General features: G+C 40.0%; 2 protein-coding genes across 3 annotated transcripts in view; one reads left to right on the top strand and one right to left on the bottom strand.

Moving 5' to 3' along the window:
- Nucleotides 1-17,675, top strand: part of TAX1BP1 (Tax1 binding protein 1) — a 56,913-nt gene extending 39,238 nt beyond the window's left edge. The window contains exons 11-18 of one of the 2 annotated variants that reach the window (XM_066353683.1): nucleotides 107-233; nucleotides 1,434-1,537; nucleotides 4,572-4,697; nucleotides 6,474-6,545; nucleotides 10,264-10,309; nucleotides 10,781-10,929; nucleotides 15,765-15,847; nucleotides 16,568-17,675. In XM_066353683.1, coding sequence (XP_066209780.1) covers nucleotides 107-233; nucleotides 1,434-1,537; nucleotides 4,572-4,697; nucleotides 6,474-6,545; nucleotides 10,264-10,309; nucleotides 10,781-10,929; nucleotides 15,765-15,847; nucleotides 16,568-16,769 — 909 coding nt within the window. In that variant the 3' untranslated portion in view covers nucleotides 16,770-17,675. Of the gene's footprint in view, nucleotides 1-106; nucleotides 234-1,433; nucleotides 1,538-4,571; nucleotides 4,698-6,473; nucleotides 6,546-10,263; nucleotides 10,448-10,780; nucleotides 10,930-15,764; nucleotides 15,848-16,567 lie in introns of both variants that reach the window. The other variant, XM_066353682.1, reaches the window with a different exon arrangement.
- A 1,008-nt stretch (nucleotides 17,676-18,683) lies between these two features.
- The window catches only part of JAZF1 (JAZF zinc finger 1), a 327,157-nt gene continuing 321,114 nt past the window's right edge, over nucleotides 18,684-24,726 (bottom strand). The window contains exon 5 of the mRNA XM_066354177.1: nucleotides 18,684-20,983. Within this exon, the coding sequence (XP_066210274.1) occupies nucleotides 20,807-20,983 (177 nt within the window). The 3' untranslated portion in view covers nucleotides 18,684-20,806. The remainder of the gene's footprint in view (nucleotides 20,984-24,726) is intronic.

Here is a 24,726-nt window from a genome sequence, read left to right as displayed (position 1 = left end):
TAGCAGCTCTGTTCACTTTCAGGATTTTTTGGTATGATTGTTTACGTAATGACTGAAGGCAGAAAAGATAATTCGTTTAACAATGCATTATTACCATTTTGAATAGGCCAATACCAATAATGTCTTCGCAAAGAAAATGGGGAATCAGCAGAAAGTGCATGATGCCTCGATAAACACAGACCCAGCCACTGCTGCCGCCTCCACTGCGGGTGGGAAGCCGCTGCCTTCTGCAGGTAAAAGTCTTTCAGACTTTTTGTGTCGTGTCCTGCCTTGGAAAGTATTTATACTTATTTATTATATTGCCTTGTTCCAGGAGGAAGATTTTTAGGGTGTTAGAGAAATCTTTATAAGCGATGGAACTGAGGCAAAGGACAAGTTAGGGTCTAAGAGTAAGAGAAAGTCACGCATGTAGTGAATATACAAAATGTGAGTGTGAACTAGTATTTAGCTTCATGAGAATATTCACAAGTGTTGAATGACCTGGTGTTTGTAAGCTCAAATGTGGGTAGCTTTTGGGCTGTAGGACAGAAGCCAAGAATTGAATTTTTAATTAACATCCCACTAAAGTCCATGGAATTTTGAAACATTCTGGCACTTAGTTCTGGTAGGTGGGGAAATGACTTGCAAATGCCCTGTTTGGTGTGTCCTCTCTCTCACTGGCTGCTTTGAATCAGTAGGGTCTCTTTTTTCCTCATTAGTGTACTGGTTAGTGGATAATGTAAATTTTTTATTAGTATGTTAATTTATAGAACAGATTAGGGAGACATAGTGAATATATGAACAACATGTAAATTTGAATTAACTCTAGGTTTTCATTTGTCCTCATTTCTTTCCTTTTCACCCTATGTTAATGGTTTAGCAATAATGAAAGTGAGTACTAGAGTACATAAAAGTATATTTCCTTGTGTAATGTTTGGGCAGTTGATGTCTTATACTTTTTAAATGTATTGTAAATTTCCTATATTAAAGATTTAATTAAGTTTAGCTGCTACAGAACAGGATCCTGTTTTCCATTTCTGCACGTCCGCTGTGGTACCTACATGGTGCACAGTATTTACTTAATAAAGACCTAGTGACTAGTAATGAGGGCCTGGAGAGAGTATGGCTTTCCTACTTATCCTGTCTATTCAGTTATATAAAATTTTGTGCAGTTTTAGAACTATTTTTAGCTAATTAAAAAAAAATAATGACCCTTTCGTTACTGAATGTGAACTTGGGTCTGGCCAAAGTGACATTTAACAGTTCTCCCCCAGAGTTGATATATTCTCTTCCTTGTTTATTTAGTCGATGAAGAGAGATTTTTAAGTAGATGTTTTCCCCTTCATTACTCCATTTACTATATTCACAGTATACTGACCATTAAGTTACTCTGAACAGAAAAATAATATGAGGAAAACTAATTTTTTTTAATCTTTTTTTCTGCCTTGTTATAGCCGAGACAGATTTTGACATTTTAACGAAGGGACAAGTCTGTGAAATGACCAAAGAAATTGCTGACAAAACAGAAAAATATAATAAATGTAAACAACTCTTGCAGGTAAGCTAAGCCACCTTGTGAGTGAAAGATTGATCAAACGTAATGGCTTAGTTTACCTTTATTGTTTGGATTGATGGGTGTCATAAGGTGTTTTTTTTTTATATACGTACACATGCTAGTGTTTCATTTTAACTGTTGAGAGGGGGTTGTTCTGTATACTTTTTCACGTAGGCCTGTGTCTAAAATCATGATCCTAAAATTACTTTCTATTCAACTAATGTCCTTTTCTTGATAATGGGCAAGTGATTAGTTGAGATTACATGTTACTGTTGATCCACTTAGTAGAAGGAATCATGGAAAATGCTTGAACTTCACAAAAGAGATGTGTTCCTTTTACATTTACTGTAATAATGGCAAAGATTTCTACGACACCTTAAAGTGATCAGATCTGCAAAGTGGAAAAAAGGAACATTAATCAAATGAGTTGTTGCCTTTTGTAGTGTTACTTATTTTGATTATTTTAAACTGTGTTATTCAAACATTTCAGTTTTTAACTGTCTTGGTAGCATTCACTTCTGGAGTAGTTCAGGTACAGAGGGAAAATGCTTCTCATTTATACCTGATTTGGAGAAGGGAGGAAAAGGTATTTTGTGATTTTTAATATTTTTTTGTGTCTCCTTCTCTGTGCATGTGGAGAAGAGAGGGATAATTTTTAGAGTTGGAGAAGTTCATATACTAGCTCAAGGTTACTAGAGTAACTAAAATATTTTGTTACTGCCTTCTAAGTAATATTAATTTAATATAATCCTTTATTCAGACTTTATAAACTGAACATGTATGTTACTTCAGAAGATCTTCTGTGGAAGTGCTTATTAGAACAGTTTACCCTTAAGTTCAGAGAAGTTATTTATAAGGACTAAACTATTTTTCATTAAATGTAAAACAATTCTGGATTAATATTAAAATCTTACATAGTATTGAAAGGAAGATAGAATGTTTAATTACCAGAAAACTTCCTCAAATTATACTTTTTACAATTCTGTTGAAGTACAATTGAAATCCAATAAACTACACATATTTAAAGTCTGCAGTTTGATCATTTTTGTCACATATAGTGTGAAACTTAGTGTCAGGTTTTTCGGTACCTATTGCAACTCATCTCTCTGTCCCCATCCCTGGGAAACTGTTGGCTTGCTTTCTGCCATTATAGATTAGCCTACCTTTTGTAGTTTCTATAATTGGAGTCCTCTGGTCTGTATTGTTTCCTGTTCTCTCTTAGCATAATTGACACTTATGCATGTTGTTGCTAATATTGGTACTTAACTCTTTTTTGTTGTAAGAGTTCAGACCTTTGCCATTTAAAAAATTAGGTTGTTGGTCCTGCCAGGGAGGTCAGTTTGTTAGAGCATCATTCTGATAAACCATGGTTGTGGGTTCGATTCCCAGTCAGGGCACATATAAGAATCAGCTAATGAATGCATAATTAAGTAGAACAACAGGTTAGTGTCTGTCTCTCTCCCTCTCTCTCACCTCTCCCCTTCACCCTTTTCCCTCTCCCCCCCTCCCTTCCCCCTTCCCCCCACTCTGCCCCTCTTTCCAAAAATCAATTAAAATTTTTAAAAATTGATTAAAAATATAAAAACTAAAGAATTGGGTCGCTCATCTTGCTGAGCTGAGTGCTGTTGGTCCTGGCCTAGCCCTCTGTCTCATGTATGTGCAGTACGTGTTTCCTCCAGTCTGTGCCTTGTCTTTGCATTTCCTTAGTGCTGCTTTTAGAAAAAGTTTTCATTTTGATCAAGTACAGAGTATCGATTTACTATTTATGTTTTGTGCTTTTTATGTTCTAAGAAACATATACCTAACTTAATTTGTAAAGATTTTCTCCTACCGTCTAGAAGTTTTATAGTCCTTGGTTTTACATATAGATTGTATTAGCCATTTTAAGTTCATTTTTGTGTATAGTGTGAGGTATGATATTAGAGGATGGAAATTCAGTTGATCTACCATCCTTTGAGGAAAAGCTGTTTTCTCCATTGTCTTGCTCAAGCATATTTTAAAGCTTTAACCTTGAACAAAAGCATTCAAAATGAAATTGGCCAATTTAACTTTTTGTCATGTTTGTAACTCCTTCCTTTTAATGTTCTGGGTTGTACAGAAGAGCGGTGTGTAACAAGTCAACCTCAAGATTGTTTTGGTCAGGAATCCCAGAGTTTTACTTATCAATGTCTGTAAACAGTGGCATTATAAATACATGGTTTTTACTACCTACTTTTGACAAGGTAGTATTATTGTGAAATCTCACAGCATTATAGAAAGAAAGGCTAAAGATGGTAAAAAGTACCATCATGATTCTGACCCCAGAGATGAGCTATTAATAACTTTGTTTATATATTTTTTCTGTACAACACTACATGCACATAAAATTGTGTAACATAACTTTTATTTATTTATTTATTTTTATTTTCTGAAGTTGGAAACGGGGAGGCAGTCAGATCGACTCCCGCATGCGCCTGACCGGGATCCACCCTGCACGCCCACCAGGGGGCGATGCTCTGCCCATCTGGGGTGCCGCTCTGTTGCAACCAGAGCCATTCTAGCGCCTGAGGCAGAGGCCACAGAGCCATCCTCAGCGCCTGGGCAAACTTTGCTCCAATGGAGCCTTGGCTGCGGGAGGGGAAGAGAGAGACAGAGAGGAAGGAGGGGGGGAGGGGTGGAGAAGCAGATGGGCGTTTCTCCTGTGTGCCCTGGCCGGGAATCGAACCCGGGACTCCTGCACGCTAGGCCGATGCTCTACCACTGAGCAAACTGGCCAGGGCACATAACTTTTAAAACAAAAATAGTATTATACACACTATGTATTCTGTTTTGCAACTTGCTATTTTTAGCTAATGTATCTTGACATTTTTCTGTTAATTCCATCGTATGGATATAAAATGATTTATTCAATCTCCCACTGACAGACATTTATAGTTATTTCAGTTTCTATATTGTTACAACAGTGTTGTTACAAACATTTAGCACATACCTAAGTATGTTTGTGTAAATAGCTTTATATAAATTTAAATCTTTTGGTAATTTATGAATTTTTATTTAGGATGAGAAAACAAAGTGCAATAAATATGCTGATGAACTTGCAAAACTGGAGCTGAAATGGAAAGAACAAGTAAAAATTGCTGAAAATGTAAAACTAGAACTAGCTGAAGCAGAGGACAATTACAGAGTAAGTTTAGTATTTGTATAACTTGAGGCATAGTTTCTGGTACTTTTGAATGTGTTATCTATAATTTTTATCAATCTAATGTGCAGTTTTAAATGTACTTTTTATTTAAAATGGATAATTGAGGTAGTATTTTATGTATAAATAAGAATGTACTGTGACTGAAGTTCAGTAACTATGAACTGAGGAAATGGATGCCCATATGCATTGCCAATGTGGCTTTACTTCTTTGAATTCAGTTGGTCATGAAAATTCTAATTATGCTTAGTATTTATTTATTTATTTATTTATTTTATTATTTTTTTTTTTTTCATTTCTCTGAAGCTGGAAACGGGGAGAGACAGTCAGACAGACTCCCGCATGCGCCCGACCGGGATCCACCCGGCACGCCCACCAGGGGCGACGCTCTGCCCACCAGGGGGCGATGCTCTGCCCATCCTGGGCGTCGCCATGTTGCGACCAGAGCCACTCTAGCGCCTGAGGCAGAGGCCACAGAGCCATCCCCAGCGCCCGGGCCATCTTTGCTCCAATGGAGCCTTGGCTGCGGGAGGGGAAGAGAGAGACAGAGAGGAAAGCGCGGCGGAGGGGTGGAGAAGCAAATGGGCGCTTCTCCTGTGTGCCCTGGCCGGGAATCGAACCCGGGTCCTCCGCACGCTAGGCCGACGCTCTACCGCTGAGCCAACTGGCCAGGGCCTATGCTTAGTATTTAAAGGAGAAAAGTCGTCATTTCACTAGCCTGTTGTTCACTTAAAAAGAAACATGAACGTGTTTGTAAAATTATTTTAGGGCCTTGGCATTTTTGTGGGAGTGTAATAATATACAATAAGTAATTTTTGAAATTTGTGTAAGAACTTTTAAATTTATCACCAAAGTGGGTTACATACGATCCCAAGTGAAATACGGCAGAATATGTTTTAGCCAGTATAACATAAGCCAACAAATAGCCCTGAATGGTAAATACATTGCTCACAAAAATTAGGGAAGAGATAAAATATCCCCTAATTTTTGTGAGTAGTGTAGTATGTGTAAGAGTGTTAGAAAAAAAAACTTAGCATGCTGTCTAGCTAATTAAAAAAGAGAAAGGTATTCTTTCATATTTTTCCATAATGCTTATACTGTCATAGATGAACAGTGGGTGATTGAATGGATGAATGAATGAACAACTTAGAGACTGAAAATGTTGGGGAGAGGGGAAGAGGAGAAGGGAGAAGTAGTTTAACAAATCCCTAGCTTTAGTCACAGTGCACTCTGAGGTTGATAATATCAGTTAACAAAAATAATAGAAAAATAGGTTTGGGACATTTTGCCCTTGGCAATGCAAGCAAGACAGCAGTGAAATATGTCTAACCACCAATTCAAAAGGCACATTTGGAACTTAGGAAAGAAAAAGTGTGGCACATGAGTGAGTGCTTGTGATTTATTGCCATGGGGATGGTAGTTGAAAGCATGGAAGAAAAGGAGTTTTCAGAACAGAGAGAGGAGAAGCCAAAGAAGCCACTTTGGAGACGAACCGTATCTGTAATTGTGAAGAAGGGATGCATGCACAGAGCATGTGAGGAAGACAGTGTGGGTGCAGTTTCATATAAGCGGGAGAAGTTCTAAGAGTAAGGGAGTTGGTCAGTAATAACCAAATAATTCAGAGATGTCAAAGAGTAAGAACCAGGGAAAACACATGGACATGGTAATAGCAATTATTTTGATAGAATGGTATAAACTCTCTTGAAATATAAGGAGAGAATATGTGATGAAAATAATTACAATTCTTTTTTCTTTATTCAGCTTCAGCTGGCAGAGAAAGACAAAGAAATAAATGGTCTAACTTCATATTTGGAAAACCTCTCCAGGGAGAAGGTATTGAACAATGCACTTTTAACATTGTTTATGTGACACTGAAGGGTAATACGGCCTTATGAAGAGACAGGATTTGCTTCCTATATGAGAAAATGCTTAAGTGTTGAAACTTAGTCTTTGTTACATGTTTTATACTTAACAATAAAATGTTACAATGTTCAAAGTTAGGAAAACCATAAAAAATTTTAGAAGTATATATAATGTATTTATCTGGTTTTCTTTTGTAATAGGAAACGTTTTAGAAGTTGTTAAATGATTTATAGCATACCCTAACATTCAATCAGAGCATACCTTTGTAATATAAAGGATGCTGGTCTGTGGTTCTTTGAGGGGGTCCCCATATCTTTTTAGAAGTCTATAAAGATAAAACTCTTTTTATAACACTAAGTCTTATTTGCTGCCCCTCCCTCCCGGGTTACGTCGCACACCTGGTGTGAGAGCAGGGGTGGGGAGACTGCTGGCGTGTTCGTGTGCATTAGCAGTTAGTGTAGTCATCCCAGCCACGTTGTCACAGTTTTTTTCCAGAAAGCTACTTTTATTTAGGAAGATGAAATGGTAAAATCATTAATGTTATTGAAGTTGGGTCCTGGGGTACACATCTTTTTACTGTTCTGTGTGATGAAATGGGAAGTTCCCCCACAGCACTTCTGTTGCCTAATGAAGTAAAATGTTTATCTTAAGGTAAAGCGCTTGTGCAGTTGTTGGAGATGTGGACTGAACTAGCCTCTTTTTTCATTGCATGTTATTTATATTTTAAAGAATGACTAGTCTGGATGGTTGACTCAGTGGTAGAGTGTCAGCCCGACGTATGGACGTCCTGGGTTCGATTCCTGGTCAGGGCACACAGGAGAAGCAACTGTCTGCTTTTCCTCCCCCTCCCCCTCCCCCTCCCTTTCCCCTTTCTCTCTCTCTCTCTCTCTCTCTCTCTCTCTCTTCCCCTCTTGCAGCCATGGCTCAGTTGGAGCAGGTTGGCCCAGGGCATTGAGGATGGCTCCCTGGCCTCACCTCAGGTGCTAAAATAAATAACTCAGTTGCCAAGCAATGGAACAAGAGCCACAGATGGGCAGAGCATTGCCCAGTTGAGGGCTTGCCAGGTGGAGTTCATCAGGGTACATGGAGGAGTCTGTCTTTCTGCCTCTTTGCTTCTCACTTAAGAAAAAAAAAAAAGAATGACTAGTAGACAAACTTTGGTTATTCAGATTGGGATATTTGGCAGAGATTACTTAAAATGAAGTGAAGTGAGCCTGTTACTTTAAGGAAAAACAATTGGTAGTATTTGTTACTAATGACAAAATTCAATCTTTTAAGCAAAATGAGAACTTTGGGAACCTTGTATCTGCTAAGTTAAGCTCGATACAGGTAGGAGTCCAGATGTGCCAAACCTGTGCACATCTGTGCATACGGTTTACAAGAAGCCTAATGGTCTGGAGCAGGAACAGCATGGTAAGTGGCCTCTGTAAGGCTAATGTAGCAGAGGTCTACTGCTCATACCTGCACCTGCAGACAAGCCAGGCAGGGCTGTGGGGCACGCTCATCGGCTCCAGCACTCTCCCCCGGAGGACTGTCTTCTCTGGGCCTCAGAGGGCTACTGGGAAATGCAGCAGTGTTTGTTTAGAACACAGTAGACACTCAAACGATAATCCCTCATCTGCTGTCACTCAAACCCCCCAAATGCTATTACAGTAATTCAGAATTGTGGAAGTCGCCAATTAAATTAAAAAAATTAAAACTATTGGAAATGTTCCTTAACACTAGATTCCCGACTAATGATGATTCCTGAATCATCAATTTATATATATTTCCAGATGACCTGCTTTCCATCTGAGAATGGAAGAGTTAATATATATATTTATAAATGATTTATATATGCTTACCAATAATTTATAGCAATATAGCATTTCTAATGACATGCTATAATAGCATGATGATTAAATAATAATAGTGACAATTTATACAGATGCTTGATAGGATGTTTTATTGTAATTGCATTGACTCCATGGATATGGTATATTTCTCTGTTGAAGCTCTCTTTAATTTTTCTCAGTAATGTTTTTAATATATAGGCCATGTACATCTTGCATGAAATGTATTCCTAATTTTATCTAGTGATGTTAATATAAATGGGATTTTTCAGTTGTGTGCTGCTTATATGTAGAAATACAATTGATATTATATAGTGACCACCTTGCTAAATTCACTCATTCCCATAGTTTTAATAGCTTCCTTAGGATTTTCTGTATGTATGATATGTCAGTCTTTCTGCCTTAATCTGAATCTGAATCTTGCCTTAATCCACCGATTCTCCACTACAATGTTGAATAGAAGTGGTGAGAGCAGACATCCTTGCCAGTATTGAAGTTAGGTAGAATCATTTAGTTTATCACCATTAAGGTTCATTCTATGACCTGTGGTGGCGCAGTGGATCAATCGTTGACCTGAATTGTTGAGGTCACCAGTTTGAAAGCCTGGGCTTGCCCAGTCTAGGAGTAGATTGTGCCAAGTTGATACTTCCTGTTCCTCCCTCTGCTGCCCCCGCCCCCCCACTGCCTTTCTCTGACTCCTCTCTCTAAAACCAAGAAACAAAATCTTAAAAAAAAAAATTTCACTCTGGATTTTTGTGGATGTCTTTTATCAGGTTAAGGAAGTTCCTTTTTGTTTCTATTTTGTTGAGATTTTTATTTCTTTAAATTACGAGTAACTTGAATTTTGTAAAGTACTTCTGCGTCTATTGAAATGTTTTATTCCTTTAGTCTGTGAACGTGGTAAACTACATTGGTTTTTGGATGTTTAGCTAAATTTGCTTTCTTGTGATAAAACGCATTTGGTCATGAAGGATTATTTTTTAATACTGTTGGATGTAAATTCTTAAGTTAATGATTTTTGATCAGCATTCATGAGGGCTAACTAAGGCCTGCTGTTTTCCTGCTGCCATTGTTGGGCTTTGTCTACCAGGTTAATGGCCTTGTGAAGTAGAGAAGTGTTTTTCCCACCCTTCCCATCTGAATTAGTATTTTTTAAAAAAAATAAGGTTTATTAAATGTTTGATAAAATGTTTGTTAAGAGATTTAGTTTTCCCTCAGCTCAGTAAAAGAGGGCACTTTTTTGGCAGTAATAAAAATACATGGGCCTTTATTCTGCTTCCTGGTTTTGGTATAGGGGGAGGGGCCTTTTCCAGTGTCTGCTTTAAACGTACAGAAGTCCCCTGACTTACCTGTGGTGGGTACATTCAAAGACCCTAGTGGATGTCTGAAACTTCCAGAATATTGAGCCCTATGTTAGATATATTGAGAGTTTTTCCTATGCCCGCATTTCTGTGGTCAAGTCTGGGGCCATTATTCAGTAAGGGTTACTTGAACACAAGCACTGAAGTACCACAGTAGTCTGATAACCAAGACAGCTACTAAGTGACTAAGGGTGAGCAGTGGGTATGCTAGAAAGGGACGATTCCTGTCCTGGGCAGGACAGGACAGGATGGAGCAGGATTTCATCATGTACAATTTAAAACTAACGCGTTGTGTGTGGAATTTTTCATTTGATTCGTTTGGACCATGGTTGCCGTGGGTATCTGAAACCACAGAAAGAAAAACTGGATAAGCAGAAACTACTGTAATAAGGAAATAATTTTAGTGTTATACTTTGGGTAAATGTTTAATGTTGCCCTTGCTATAAAATATTTGATATTTCTTTGCTTATTTGCCTTTGTTTTTGTTAATTGTAGGAACTTAAAAGGAGTCTAGAGAATCAAGCAGGAGGGAAAATGGAAGGTCAGCATTCCCAGAGTCCTCAGCAGATCTCACAGGGTGTCGGCAAGTGCTCAGAGCAAGGCGGCCATGTTTCTGCAGTGCCAGACACACAGCTAGTTCTGCAGTATGGTAATCCTTACGCAACACAGGAAACAAGAGGTTATTAAAGTACTTTTGGTTTGGGGTTAGCTGAGTTTGGAGTTTTTCTGTTTATATCTTTGTGGGATTAGCAAACTACTGGTACGGTCAACTCTAATAGAAACATAATGAGCACTTTATATGTTGAACGCAAACTGGCTTCATCCAGATGTGATGCTCTATTTGCTTATTACTTGTTCTTATTTTTAAAAATCACTTGGTTAAAAATTAAATTTTTAGATGTACTAAAATGATGTTTTATATTCTGTACATCATAGCTATACAGAGAGATTTTAATTTTAGTACCAGATTTCACCCTTCCCTTGCAAAAAAAATAAATAAAATTTTTTTTAGATGGAGCAGATGGTGCTTTTTACCCAGATGAAATCCAAAGGCCACCTGTGAGAATACCCTCCTGGGGAATGGAAGATAATGTTGTCTGCAGCCAGCCTGCTCGAAACCTTAGTCGGCCTGATGGTTTAGAAGACCCCGAGGATAGTAAAGTAAATTGACTTTCCATTGTCTGAACCTTTCCCTTCTATTTTCTCTCCTACGTAGAGAGTTACGTGGTTGTGTGTTTTGAGAGAATGTGTGTGCTCGTGTGTACATATGATACTTGATTTTTTAAAAACTGCTTATATTTAAATTTGAAAAAACTGTTAATATCCTTCATATTTATATTTTAGGATTTATACTGAAGTGAAATATTAATTTTGGAGAATGACCTCAAAATATTAACAGTTTAATTAAAAAAAATTTTATTGATACATAACTGATACAACACTATATTAGTTTCAGGACTACCAGATGATGACCGTGAGTCTAGTTAACATCTATTCTTGTTAGATTTTCCCCTTGTTGGAGAACTTAAGATCTACTTTTAGCAATCTTTAAATATACAATACAGTATTATTAACTATAGTGATAGATTTAGATTAATCTTAATTTACACTAAATTTACTTTTTTTTTGCTGAAGACGTAGTAGGCTGGAAGAAGCAAAGTGTAAATGGTGATACTGTGCTGCGGTGTGCATCTTCACTTTAGCATTTCTATCCTACTTTAAATTTTAAGGGGGACTGTTTAGCTAGAAAAAAGGCAGGGCATGTATTATTATTTCCAGAGAAATATCTTTTAGACATTGCTAGTATTTAATCTTTCAGCAGCACAAACTGGTGGTTATTAAATTAGTTTATGTAGCATGTCGCTATTTTTATTTCATTTAAAGGATTTCTTCATTTAATAAATAGGTTCTTTTCCTCAAAATAGCTCCTTTTGGATTTCCTGTGCATTCAGATGAATTTAAAAGAAATGCTTTATCGTGCTCTTTGCAAGTACAGTGGTATCATGACCTGTTTCTCATTTAATCTAGTTTGCTGCATTTAATTGCTATTAACCTTTGCAGAAACTGATCAGTGTTCAGACAGACATGATTTTAGCCCTAGTGTTCAACACTCATAATGGAGAAAAATGTATTTCTCTCTTCTGCCTTTTGGCCTCCTGTGTCCATTACTGGGAATAATTAGGAAAACTGTCAGAACTTTTGTAGCATATTTAAGGTCTAGAGTATAATTTTACTGCTTTTCCACACCTTGACTTCACATTTTGCATATTTAATCTGATCATTCTGGGCGTAGATGTTACATGTGACGAGTCCTTCTCTTCCGCAGTCGTCTGCTTCAGTTTAATTAGCAGAGTGTTCTTTCTGATCTGTGTGCTTTGCCCTTCTGCAAACCCGGGAGAAGCAGTGTTAGAGGCTTGTGCTCATTTGCTGACATGCTTAGATTTGGTAATGAGATGGAAGGGCTCTTAATAGGCACATTTTGGGTAGCTGTATTTTGCAATCAGAAGATTTTTCACATTAACAGAAATTTATGTACATTCAGACCTTTGTTTTTTTTTTTCCAAAAATTCTTGTCATTAAAACAACAAAAATCATTTGCAACCAAAATATTTTACTAAGTAATTTTCATTAGAATTTAGAAAGCAGATTTGAGTTGACCTGCTCCTGTCTTTAGTTTTGTGCTCTGGAAGGGATCAGCAGCGCGGGACCCAGCCTCTTTGGGTCAGGGCTGACAGCCCACTGCTCAGCTGCTCCAGTCCTGCACCTGCCCTATCTCTTCCTTCTGCACCACAAACTGGTCCGCTCTCAGATCCAAACCCTTGTATGACTCCCTCATACCTAGTAACTGCAATAGCTGTAACGGAATTATGATGATAGTGATGGCAACAAACCTTTCTGTAGTTTTATTTGCCAGCTAATGTTTAGCTCTTGAAATACATTAGCTCACTGGTTCTTCATAGCAGACCTAGGATGTCGTAGGAACTATCCTGTCTCTGTTGCGAGGCATGGTGAGGCAGCTTAACTGGCTTGCTGCACACTGCCGCTCAGGGCACAGCCAGGGTTGGAGCCTCATCGGATGACTTTGGCCTTAGAAGCTGTGGTCTGGAACCATGTATCAACCTATCAAATAGGCTACAGCAGACCTTCCCAAATTTTCCCAGTTCATGGCACCTTTAGCATCTCAGTACATTTTTAAAATTATTTTTCTTTTTAAAAATTTTTGTTTTTATTGAATTTATTGGGGTGATGTTGGTTAATGAAATTATATAATTTTATATCATCTGTATATTTTTATAACACCCTATAAGCCAAAAGAAATTAACAATCAACTAATGTAGTAACCACTTAAAAGAATCATAATCACAAATTAAAAGAAAAATTCATATTTTTATTTTATTTTTAAATGACCATAGCTACTAATGGGGTGTGTGTCGTTGTGACCACTGTACAACTTCTCAAGCCTTGGAATCAGATTGGACAAACCACCTTCATTTCCATTGATTTTTCCACGTTGATTTCCATAAGGTTCATACTATATAACTTAGCAAGAACTGCCAAAAACCCAGCTTTTTGGAGATGTCCTTGAAAGGAATGTAGTGCATGCTATCTAATGTTGAAATATGAGCTATCTTGAACTAGTTGAACTAGTATCTAACAAATGTGGAGTTTCTTCCTATTTAATTAACTTAGAAAATTAAAAATACCCCATCGCACCCCTGTGAATTTGCTCTGGTGTTGTGGCTTCATCACAGTTTTTGGAACCATGGGTACTTCTCAAAAATATGGTTTGTAGACCAGCGGTCGCCAGCACTTGTTTAAGACCCCTCCTGATAACCAAGCTCCTCATTCTGTTTGCACAGGCCTTTCTGTTTCTCATGTTTTCCTATGATGTTAATATATGTTTTCAGCATAAACTATTGCTATCACCCATAGGATTATGGGTAGATTATGCATTGTATTCTGGTTTTGACCTATTCTTTTGAGTAGGTGGTTTCTTATTTCATGGGAACTTATTACGTTTCATTATAACATCTACAATTCTACTGGAGTCCCTCTCTTGTTTTATTAGGTAATAGGTGATACAAGATACAGAATAATGGTGTCATCATTACCAAATTATATATGACTTAGGACTAGTAAGTATAAACTCCAGCCTCTGGTATTTTGTAAGCAGGGTTAATGTGTTTGAGGTTGGTCTGAGTAATACCTTGGCTAGCAGCAAACTATTGTTAGCTGATTGATTTGTGGAGCAGTGAATTGGCATAAGCTATTAGCAGTTCTAAACCAAGGAAAGAAGGTTGTGAGATATTTGGTTCTGTTATATTTTTGGCCCCTAGAAAGTTGAATTTTATTATAATGTCATCAGGATTTTTTTTTTTTTTTTTTTGGTATTTTTCTGAAGTTGGAAACGGGGACACAGTCAGACAGACTCCTGCATGCGCCCAACTAGGATCCACCCGGCAAGCCCTCCAGGGGGCGATGCTCTGCTGCAACCAGAGCCATTCTAGTGCCTGAGGCAGAGGCCATGGAACCATCCTCAGCACCCAGGCCAACTTTGCTCCAATGGAGCCTTGGCTGTGGGAGGGGAAGAGAGAGACAGAGAGGAAGGAGAGGGGGAGGGGTGGAGAAGCAGATGGGCGCCTCTCCTGTGTGCCCTGGCCGGGAATCGAACCTGGGACTCCTGCACGCCAGGCCGACGCTCTACCACTGAGCCAACCGTCCAGGGCCAAGAATTTTGAAAAGCAGAATATCAAGACCTTTCCTTCTTACTTCTGACTATTATTTTCTTAAATACTATTTCAAAGATATTTTTCCAAAAAATGATAAATTTTGTTCATTATTTAATAGTAGTTGTTTAAGCAGATTGTTTCCTACATTGTTCCTGTCATACATGTGAAGTTTAGCAGATTCAACTACTGTTATTTTCTTTGAATCTATTGATTTAAAAGCTGTCTGGATTTTAGTTACTTGAAGACTTTTAATTTTTGAAGTATTTAAAATACTTTTGTTTCCTCCATTATCTATCCTGTTTTTCTTTTACCTAGTTATATACTAATGGAATCATAAGTGGAAAGAAAAGAATTTCTTTTGTGATGAACAGGAGAGGAAAGGCCTCTGGGGCCCCTTTGCCCATGCAGGAAACAATCGTCCGAGTAGCCGGGTACCCCTCAGAAAGATCATCTGTCTTGTGTTGATTTATGCCGAATTTTCCACCACATACACTGTTTTGGTACCTCTTCCAGCAGACTTGACCTCTTAGCCCATTAACAGCAGCCCTGGGGCTGGCATGCAGTCCAGCAGACTTGTCGGTGCCGCCCGACCTGGTTGTGTGCTGTTAGTTCAGCACTGAGAGCCGCTGACAGTGCTCGAGCAAGGGAGCAAATGGGCGTTTGCTGTTGCTGGCGTATGTACAGGCTGCGGGCATGGACACTGAAGACGGTCTTTTCTTTCCGATTGAAACTCAGAGATTTTTAAGAGTCTTCATTAATAATGTTAATCAAATATTTTATTTCAAAGCCTGTAGTTTGTTTTGCTTTAACATGGTTTTCCAGTTGGATGTGTGCGCGTACATGCCCAAGTACATATATTATATATGCCAACTCATGTACTTCACCAGTTTTCATTTACTTCTAACTTCTGTATATTTTGCAGTGGATGTATGTTGTCAGAGAAGATACTGTATGTCTTGCAAATTAAATTACTAAGTGAGAGTAATAGGGAAAGTAATGCAGGGTAAGATCTACCTAAATGTCGGCCAGGTCTGATGGTCTCTGCTTCAGTCACACAGACACGTGTGCTATACTGCCCGTCCATTAACCACTGCTTTCATTTCAAGACGGTCCCAGTCCAGTGAAATAGTCTGTAAAAATGTACTTTGTGAAAATCTGGTAAGATAAAAATGTAGCCTCATTTTCTTTATACTATCCTTGATTGAATAAAAGGAGTTTGTTTTCAGCTTCACTTTTCTCAAAAATTGCAACATTATTTTTTGCTAGGAGGATGAGAATGTGCCCACTCTTCCTGATCCTCCGAATAAGCACTTCCATGGGCACGGAACAGGCTTTTGCTTTGATTCCAGGTAATTTTTCTTTTTCTTGTGTAGAATCTGGTTTATATAGAACATGATTTTCAAGGTTTGGTCCCTGGAAACGTGTTAGAAATGTATGGGATCAGGGACCTACCCCATACTGTCTGGACCTAAAACTGTTGGTGTGGGGCCCAGCAAGGAGTGTTTAATGTGCCTTCCAGGTGATGCTGAGGGTAAAACCCTTTGAGACCCAGTACTATAGACCCATGTTTCTCACCCGCCGGCCCGCAAACCGCCAGTATCTATAGTCTCCATCCATCAGGGTGGCCAGCCCTGTCGTGGCCCAGCAGCAGTCTGCAGACCAGCTGTTGAGAAACACTGCTGTACTCTTAGTTGTTAAACCAAATGGACACTGTTGGGAAATTACAAGTTGAATTTTTATAGGTTTACAAAAGGCATCTGATTGGTTAAAAATTGAATTCTTGTCACTTGCTGCATTTCACATACTATACTTGTATTTTGGGGATTTTAATGAAGAAAAGTTTTTGTCTAATTGTAAAACTAAATTTAGAGGCTTTGTAAGTGGTTAACACAGTGGTCAGTAGCAAGCATTTAGAAGCAGGGAAAGGTTTCCACAGTAACACAACTTTCAAGGTAAGTTGTTGAATATGAATATGAGCTTAACTAGAGAAATATAGCCTTGTCATAGCCTGAAGAGAATACTGTTGTTAGGAATGTATTAGAAATATGTCATTCTCCATTTTCTTCAAGCTTTGATGTTCACAAGAAGTGTCCCCTCTGTGAAGTAATGTTCCCTCCCAACTACGATCAGAGCAAATTTGAAGAACACGTCGAGAGTCACTGGAAGGTGTGTCCAATGTGCAGCGAGCAGTTTCCTCCTGACTATGACCAGCAAGGCTTTGAAAGGCATGTGCAGACCCATTTTGATCAGAATGTTTTAAATTTTGACTAGTTCCTTATTATGAGCTAATACAGTTTAGCAGTTTAAAAAAAATCATCTCAAGTAGATCACTAAGTAATCACTTTCATGCCCCCTTCACTGAACTTTTCTGACCGAGATGGACTTGAAGTTTGGTGTTACTAGGGTTAGGGTCAGTCTTTGGCTTATCAATAAATATAATTTTAACTTCTTTTAATCTTACCTGCTAAGAAAATAAGTTCTTGGATGTTTGTATTTTTCTTTATTCCCCAGTTTGCAAAATTATATGACTAAAGGAAACAAGGATTACTGTAATGTCACTGCACTGAAAAAATACATACTTATATAGTGTGTTATTTAGTAGAATAGTTACAGGTTCTGTTGACTGTGTTGATTGAGCATGACTACTAAATATTATGTAATAAAAAGCATTTATCCTAACAGTCTTGCAAAATAATTCTTTGAATACAGAAGTTTGCATAACTTAAGCTCATAAAATGGTTTAACTCTTTAGAAATGGAGTTGTATGTAGAACGAGATTACATGTTTGTAGTATAGCAAATATTCTTTATATATTTGAAATGTTGCTTTAGTAATTAACAGAAAGCATATTTTGCTAATTTTACGACTAATTTTTTTTAGAATAACTTGAGTGGTTATATTTAAATAATATTAAAGTTATATTTCTATTCAATGGGAAAATGGAACAAGGTATGTCAGTACAATTGTTTCATATTATATTATCTTAAATAGTGGTGTTTGTGGCATAAAAATCACAGAAAATGTATCCTTTCTTTTTTCACATTTTCCTAATACGAATGTACCATTCTTAGTGATTAAAAATGTAATATATAAACTCAAATCAAAAGCAATCTGTTTATGTCCCTGCTGTGTATAGTATTCTCATTAACATTAAAGAGGACACCTTTTTGGAGGTAATTTTATTGTCAAATTTATTTGCCATAGTTTTTTATTAAGTCTAGCATCTTGAACACCTTTTGTCTAAGTCTTTAAAATGTTTCTGAACTGTATTCCTCTCAGTATGAACATTAAAAATTTAAAAGTACTGGCTTTTTGATTCTAGTGTTGAAAATAGCAGACTAGCTATTTAAGATGTTTAGATAATGCTCAGCATGGTGGCATGTAAGAGAGACATTAACTGCATTACACATCGTGCAGCTTGTATTGGTTTCCAGGAGTAGAATTTGTCTGTTGTTGGAATCCTTTGAGAAGGTTTTTGAGTCTAGGGAAGACAGTATTAAGCTGATGCTGGATGTTTAGGACGTAACAGACCTGGGGCAGTAGTATTGTAGACTCCATATTTGAGCTTCGTGATAGGTCACGTGATGAAAATATTTCAGAGAAAATGTTCAATGATAGGAGTGTTAGTTAATAATTATGGACCATGATGACCTAAGAAATGAGATTGTTCATCTTACTTGTCTAGAATGTGAATAGCTTTTGCCTCAAGCTGGGAAACATCAGAATGGGTTCCATTCCGTTGTGGTCCGAGAACAGGCTTTGTATGATTTGCATTCTTAAAGTGTGTTTTGTGGCTTGTAGTGGTCTTCCTTGGTGAGTGTTCTGAGTGAGTTTGAACATTGTGTTTTTTGTTTGGGGATGAAAGTTAGCCCTAGGTAACTGACGGTGCTGTTGAGTTCAACCAAGTCCTTACGTTGCTGACAGAGGAGTGCTGACTTGTCCAGTTACTGGCTTTATTTCTCCCTAGCAGTGCTATTGTTTCACCTTCCTTACTTTGATGTTCTTTTGTTAGGCAAAAATTAAATTAAATCCAGTCTTCCTGCAGCTGAATTTTGGGAGAAGAAAAAGGCATCCTAGGTAGAAGGAGGCACTGAGTGGCTAGGTTAGTTTCCATGGTGAACGCGATGCTGGCTTTTCATAGTGGAAGGTAATGAAGATAAAGAGCCGCGTTTATTTTGGGTCAGAGACAGTTTATTTTAAGTGATTCATTTACATTTGTAAGCAGCTTTTCTTGACAGGATTTTGATTCATTAAGTTGCCTTCAGTTCTAAAACCTCTGTCACTTGCAACCTTAATGTGCTCTGTCCCCAACAAAACATATGAAAATATAATTTAAAGCACAGTTTTCACAGACACAGTACAATACATTCACTATACACAGTATAACAAAATATTCCCATCCTTACCTGTTTAGTAATACTGTCACAATGAATAAGCAAGTAGGAATTTGTTTTACAGTTGAAAGAAATGTTAACATGCACAATGACTATTTTATGACTGTTTAGCTGTTCAACTACTGATCCAGCCTGCGGTTTCTTGCACTAGAAGGAAGCTAAATAATTGCTGGCCTAAAAAAGATTTTGGTCAATTATCGGTAGATCTGAAATAGCCAAGTAGGGCCTTCTTATGCACCAACTAGTGGCTTTTCCTGTCTGGATCACCCTTCTTAACATACAGGGCAGCACTGTATATTCAGGACCAAGACCACTCTTCAGAGAGCTGAGGAAGTTTTTAGAGGGCAGTGTCTTTACAAATGCTTCAAAATCCCTCAGTATGAGGGGGTCACAACTTAAGAATATAGAAGCTTACTCATCTGGCTTAACAGAATTGTGTTATCTTTTCAAAATGTCTGAAAAATTGAGGAGGGACACCTTCTTAGCTGTAAGACTTTCATCAAATGGGAACATGGGAAGAAAAAGTGTTTTATAAGCAATGCAAGTTTGCTTTTTCACCAGTTTTGTGAGCAGTTGGTCATCTCAAAGCAATTTTTATTGCATATTTAGGCAACTGGTAAACTCATGTTTAAGGAATAGCACTTGGGAGAAAAGAACACTCAAGGCATGATGGTATTGTTGAGAAAAACTTCAGGAATGGTCCAGATGTAGGTTACTCTAATGGGTCATATATTAGTCACTCTTTGACCACCTGCTACAAGAAAGCACTTAATTGTCAATAAGGCTCAATTTCATATTTCGGCAAATTGTTTTATAAAGCTAAACAGACATTTCCAATGTGATAGGAAAAGTGCCTTTAAAAAAAGTCTAAAAACACAATGAATGTGAAGAGCAATAGGGGCCTTTACAGAAATGTTCCTCTTTGAACCGTGCTTGGAATTTTAATTCTTATTTGCAACCCACAGGTTTGTTAGGGCAGTGGTTGTAAGAATTGGCAACACATAAAACATTAAATCTGTTGGCAATAGAGAACTACAAAGTGCTTTAAAACTTCACCTAAAGATGAAGATAGATAGAACTAAATTTCACACGAGAATTCCACGTAAGTATTTCACTAACCTGGTATGTTGGTCTGGAAATAGCAACAGGCATAAATTGAATCCCTTGTACCCAGCAGGCACTCAACAAATGTGTTAAATTAATGAGTGAACTGAACAAGACTATTGTACAAAAAATGCCGTTTATAACACTAAAATGATTGGTAAGTCAGATGGCAAGATTTTCAGCTTTTTAAAGGGCAAAAGGACTTGCAAGATAATATAAAACACAGAAAGCACACCTTTTATGTATGTTATTTAAATATGAAAATATTTTTAGCATATTATGTTAAACATTAATTTATATTTCCATTACCTAAAGTCTTTCTACTCACAAATACTCCATTATGTAAGGCATGGTAACCAGTTTGATAATGAAGGTATTATTTTGGTTTTGAACATAGTGAGTTGATGTGTTGAAAAACCTCAATCACATTACAATCTTGGAGGAAAAAAAAAAACCCACCTCAGTGCCAGCCCCTCCTCCCCCCAGCTGTTATCACTGCAATACAACTGAACAATATGCAACATGCCCTCAATCATACTTTGCTTTGGGGGAAATGTGCTGAGAACCTAGAGCTTTTTTTCTTTTTTTTTAGCACCTTATATCAAAGTAATGAAAATGGGTATGATTACATGTGCAAATGTACAAAATCATTAACTCTACAAAGATACATCATTCCAAAATTACAGAAAAAATTTAAAGCATGCACTTAATTCTTTATAGGGTTGCTGAATGCTTCCCCTGAAAAAGGTGGCTGTTTTCAAAATCAGCAACTGCTGGTGAGGATTTCTTGGCACAGTTATGACCAGCATGTTACTGCTGCATCTTCCTGATAATCTCAGCCGACACCGGGGGGTGGAAATTGATTGTGTGGTGCCGCAGGCCCTGAGCTGTCTTGTAACTCTTACCACACCGACATTTGAATGGTTTGCGGACACGGATCTGTGTTCTGTGACCATTCTTAGCATGGTACTTTATGCCATTCACATTCTGTGGAGAAGATAAGAAAACACCCGTTACCCGTTAGATGGAGTCAGATGTTTGAGTGGGGACACTCAGTGTGACAGCTGGTGACAAGCAGGCTGTGCACACTAGGCCATGCATGCAGCGGCCTCCAGGCAATTCCATACAGGCCTCAAGTTTTATCTCAAATGCGTATTTAAGACTCGCAGACCGTCCAGGAGCACAGTTCCTTCTGCCTGGAACTCGGCTTCCTCCGAGTCTTTTCCCCAACTCTGAACAAAGTGAACACTGGACATTGTCCAGGGAGGCCCTCAGGCTGGCCAGAACAAGACTACCAAACAGGATGGTTGAGTTCAAGATGTGTACAAACCGACCAAGTGAAATGAAGCTGGTGCCCACCGTGCCGGAGGCTTGGTCCGTGTCCCGCTGTGCGTGCAGGCGGTGTCTGCGTGGTGGAGCGCCCGCCCCAGGTGATGCTGCCGAGCACACTTGGGATAGCCTGCTTTCCAAGTCTACAGTGACCTTAACAAATCTTCAATATGGGGGTCTCAGCAACAGAAGAGGTCCACGGTACAGAAAACGCTTTCTGGGTTTCTATTGGCTTTGCTAGCTTACTAGCATATTCTACATAAGATTCCATTCCTAGAATCACTGTGTAGGTTTAAAAAATTAAACAGTTACTAGTGCCCGTCCCATTAGGTGGTGAGGAAATGGGCTCAGGGCACTGAGTAACTGATGGAAGACGTGAGACACTAAATGGCAGAGGTGATAGTAAGGCACAGGCCTTGGTCAATTTTCAGGCCAGCTGCACCGGCCCAGGGATTAAGGGGGGGGGAGGGCTCGAGCTGGGAAGCTGTTGAGCACAGACCTCCAACAGAGTAGGCTGTTTCCGAAGTGTTACCGGAACTCTGTCCCTCCGAGCCCGGGCCTGTCCCCAGCTGAAGCATTCCAGCACAGTCCCCCCTCCACGGGTCTTGGAGAATGCTGCTGCTTCACGAGCACCTGGCCATCTGGGGGCTGCGCGTGTCACTGTTAGAGCGTGTGTAACTATTCTGGGAGAAGTCAAGAGTTGCCATGAAACAAAATGTGTTCAGTGGTTATTGCTGTTCACGTTTCCCTTGGAAATGCACAGTGCTCATTACTACCTTTTAAAAGTCCTGTGGTAGCAAGTCCTGCTTGACCTTGCTGAGCTCAGGTGTGCTCAATAGTGACCGGATGGTGGCTTTGGAGTCACAAGGACCCTCTACCTGCTGTGGGCCGTCTGCACCGTCAACCATTGTCCTCCTTGCATGAGTTCCTGCACGCAGGGCGATGAAGCACCTCGCTAGTCTAGAGGGAGGGGGAGCTCCTGCGGCGGGACACGAAGAGGGCAGTGGCCATGCAGAACCAGACCCATTCAACAGGAGGGCAGATATGCGCTGCCAGCCCCCTGCTGTCTCAGCCATCCCACCTGATGCCCAGGAAGGAGGCCAACTGTCACACCTCGCATCTTGCTGCAGCCACGAGGGACCCAGGTGAGAACTACCTGGCTAGAGCCAGGAAACCTACAGACAGAACCATGAAAGATAATGGTTTTCAACTATTTGAAAGAGAAGTAAGTTTTATGACCATTAGAGAAAGACTCAACTTCCTAAGTAGTAGTAACAGCTGGGAAGTCTCCTGGCACACTGCAGGAAATCTGCATTTGTCAGCTTCATATCCCATTTATTAACTCATGGCAGTCGCTGTGAACACCAAGTTGGGTCCCTCTCTGTGGCGGAAGGATTACTAAAAATGTCCCCACAGGGAACTTGATGCAAGATGATCATTAAAAAGCCAACTACCCTTATGCCTCAGCTGTAGCGCCCACACCTTGTCAGGGGAAACCAGAGAAACATCTGACCAACAAGCAGAGAGGCCTGTCCACACCAACAGGGTCAGGGCTCAGACACTCTCCATCTGGAAGTTTTACAAGAATGAAGTGAGGGGAGATCTGAAGTCAGAATTACTGTGCCCAGCCAGAGCTCCAGGAGAAGGCAGCCCGCTCGTGTGCCTGCCTGGGAAACGGGGACACAGCCCTTCCAGACATCAGCTTACACATCGACAAGTAGGACACCAGCTGCACTTTAGGAGAAACATGCCACTTCCAGCATTGGCCACAGAACCTAAGAAAGGACCTACCTTACCACCTCTTTACTGTTGCTGGGATCTAAAATTTTCAAAAGTGGCAAAGTACAGTGTCACAAATGTCAGAACAAGCTCTAATCAGACTCAAGATCTCCCCATTCCGCTCACTCCCACATAGCTGCGGGAGTGCTCACGTTCTAGGATGGGACCTGACAAAGACTCACCCGAGTAGTGCAGAGCTCTTGAGTTTAGTATTTCAACACCAAAAAATGGCAGGCAACTTCCTACAAAGGGAATTCAGCTTCCTTCAGTAAGTAGGGCAGGGAAGGCAGTGGACACGAAGGTCTACTGCTGCGGGCTAGCTCTCCTCTCTCCCTCAACCAGGGTGTCCTAGGTGAAAGTGACACTCGGGAACTGCCCCAGTCGGGAGGCTGCTAATGACAAATGCCCGAGTGCAGAGCCCGGGTCCCCCTCTCGCCCCCAACTCCTCACACCTAAATAAGGAACTCACTCCTTAGTGCAGCCAACTGGTAACCTTTGAAAAATCTTAGGAGTTGGGAAGGATTGGGACAGTTTGAAGAGAGCGCCTCGGGTACAGTGGTCTGACACAAGGCAGCACGGCAGGGAGTGGGCAGGGCGAGGCTGGCACCAGCTCACTGCCAGGCCGGCCGGGCGGAGGGGACCGCACCAGCTCACTGCCAGGCCGGCCGGGCGGAGGGGACCGCACCAGCTCACTGCCAGGCCGGCCGGGCGGAGGGGACCGCACCAGCTCACTGCCAGGTGGGCGGGTGAGGCTGGCACCAGCTCACTGCCAGGGCGGGCGGAGGGGACCGCACCAGCTCACTGCCAGGCCGGGCGGGCGGAGGGGACCGCACCAGCTCACTGCCAAGCCGGGCGGGTGAGGCTGGCACCAGCTCACTGCCAGGCCGGCCGGGCGGAGGGAACTGCACCGGTCAACAGACAGTTGAGAGGCACTTCTCAAAACTCCACTCCAAGTCATGAAACCTAAAGTCTGGCCACCCAGCTGAGCCATCATCCCTCAAGCATTTGATCTTGGTTGTCAGTGTTCAGGCCCAAGTAAGGACTGCATGTGACATATGCCCTTGACAGAAAAACTGGAACTTTCAGTTTCCTGCAGGCCTTGATGTTCTTTCTACATAAAGGAGAAGGCAAAGTCACTTGGGGATGTGATGAGGAAGAAAAGTGAGAAAACAGGCTGGGGGTCGGGGAGGGGTGAGAGAGAAAAGGAAGCCCCTCCACCTGGCCCAGAGAGCTGAGCAGGAGCCCCTCCCCACGGGGCCCCCCAGGGCCGCATGGCGTGGCCAGGGCAAGTTGGGTGGGAGTCTGGGTTCTTCCCTGATTATCACAGTAAGCTGTGTGCAGTGTAGGTAATTATGGAAATTTAGAAAACACAGGAAAGCATTAAAAAGAACATATGTAATCACTAACTTCTGAGGAATTTCCTTTCAATAATTTTCCTATGAACTATATCATGGGATTGGATTCCCTCATAAATATTTTTTGAAAATAGGGTTGATGGCAAAATTCTCTTCTCTTCCCCTATTAGAAATTTAGCATTTCCAAAATTTGCACTGGTTTTGAATAATATACATCAGCCTTTACATCCCTGGTGATGTGCTTTAGGATAAATTAGTAGGACAATC

Source organism: Saccopteryx leptura, chromosome 12, assembly GCF_036850995.1.
Source record: "Saccopteryx leptura isolate mSacLep1 chromosome 12, mSacLep1_pri_phased_curated, whole genome shotgun sequence".
In the NCBI taxonomy this organism is placed as follows: Eukaryota; Metazoa; Chordata; class Mammalia; order Chiroptera; family Emballonuridae; genus Saccopteryx; species Saccopteryx leptura.
Note: the sequence above shows the minus strand (reverse complement) of the source record. Positions and strands in the feature narration are given on the sequence as shown.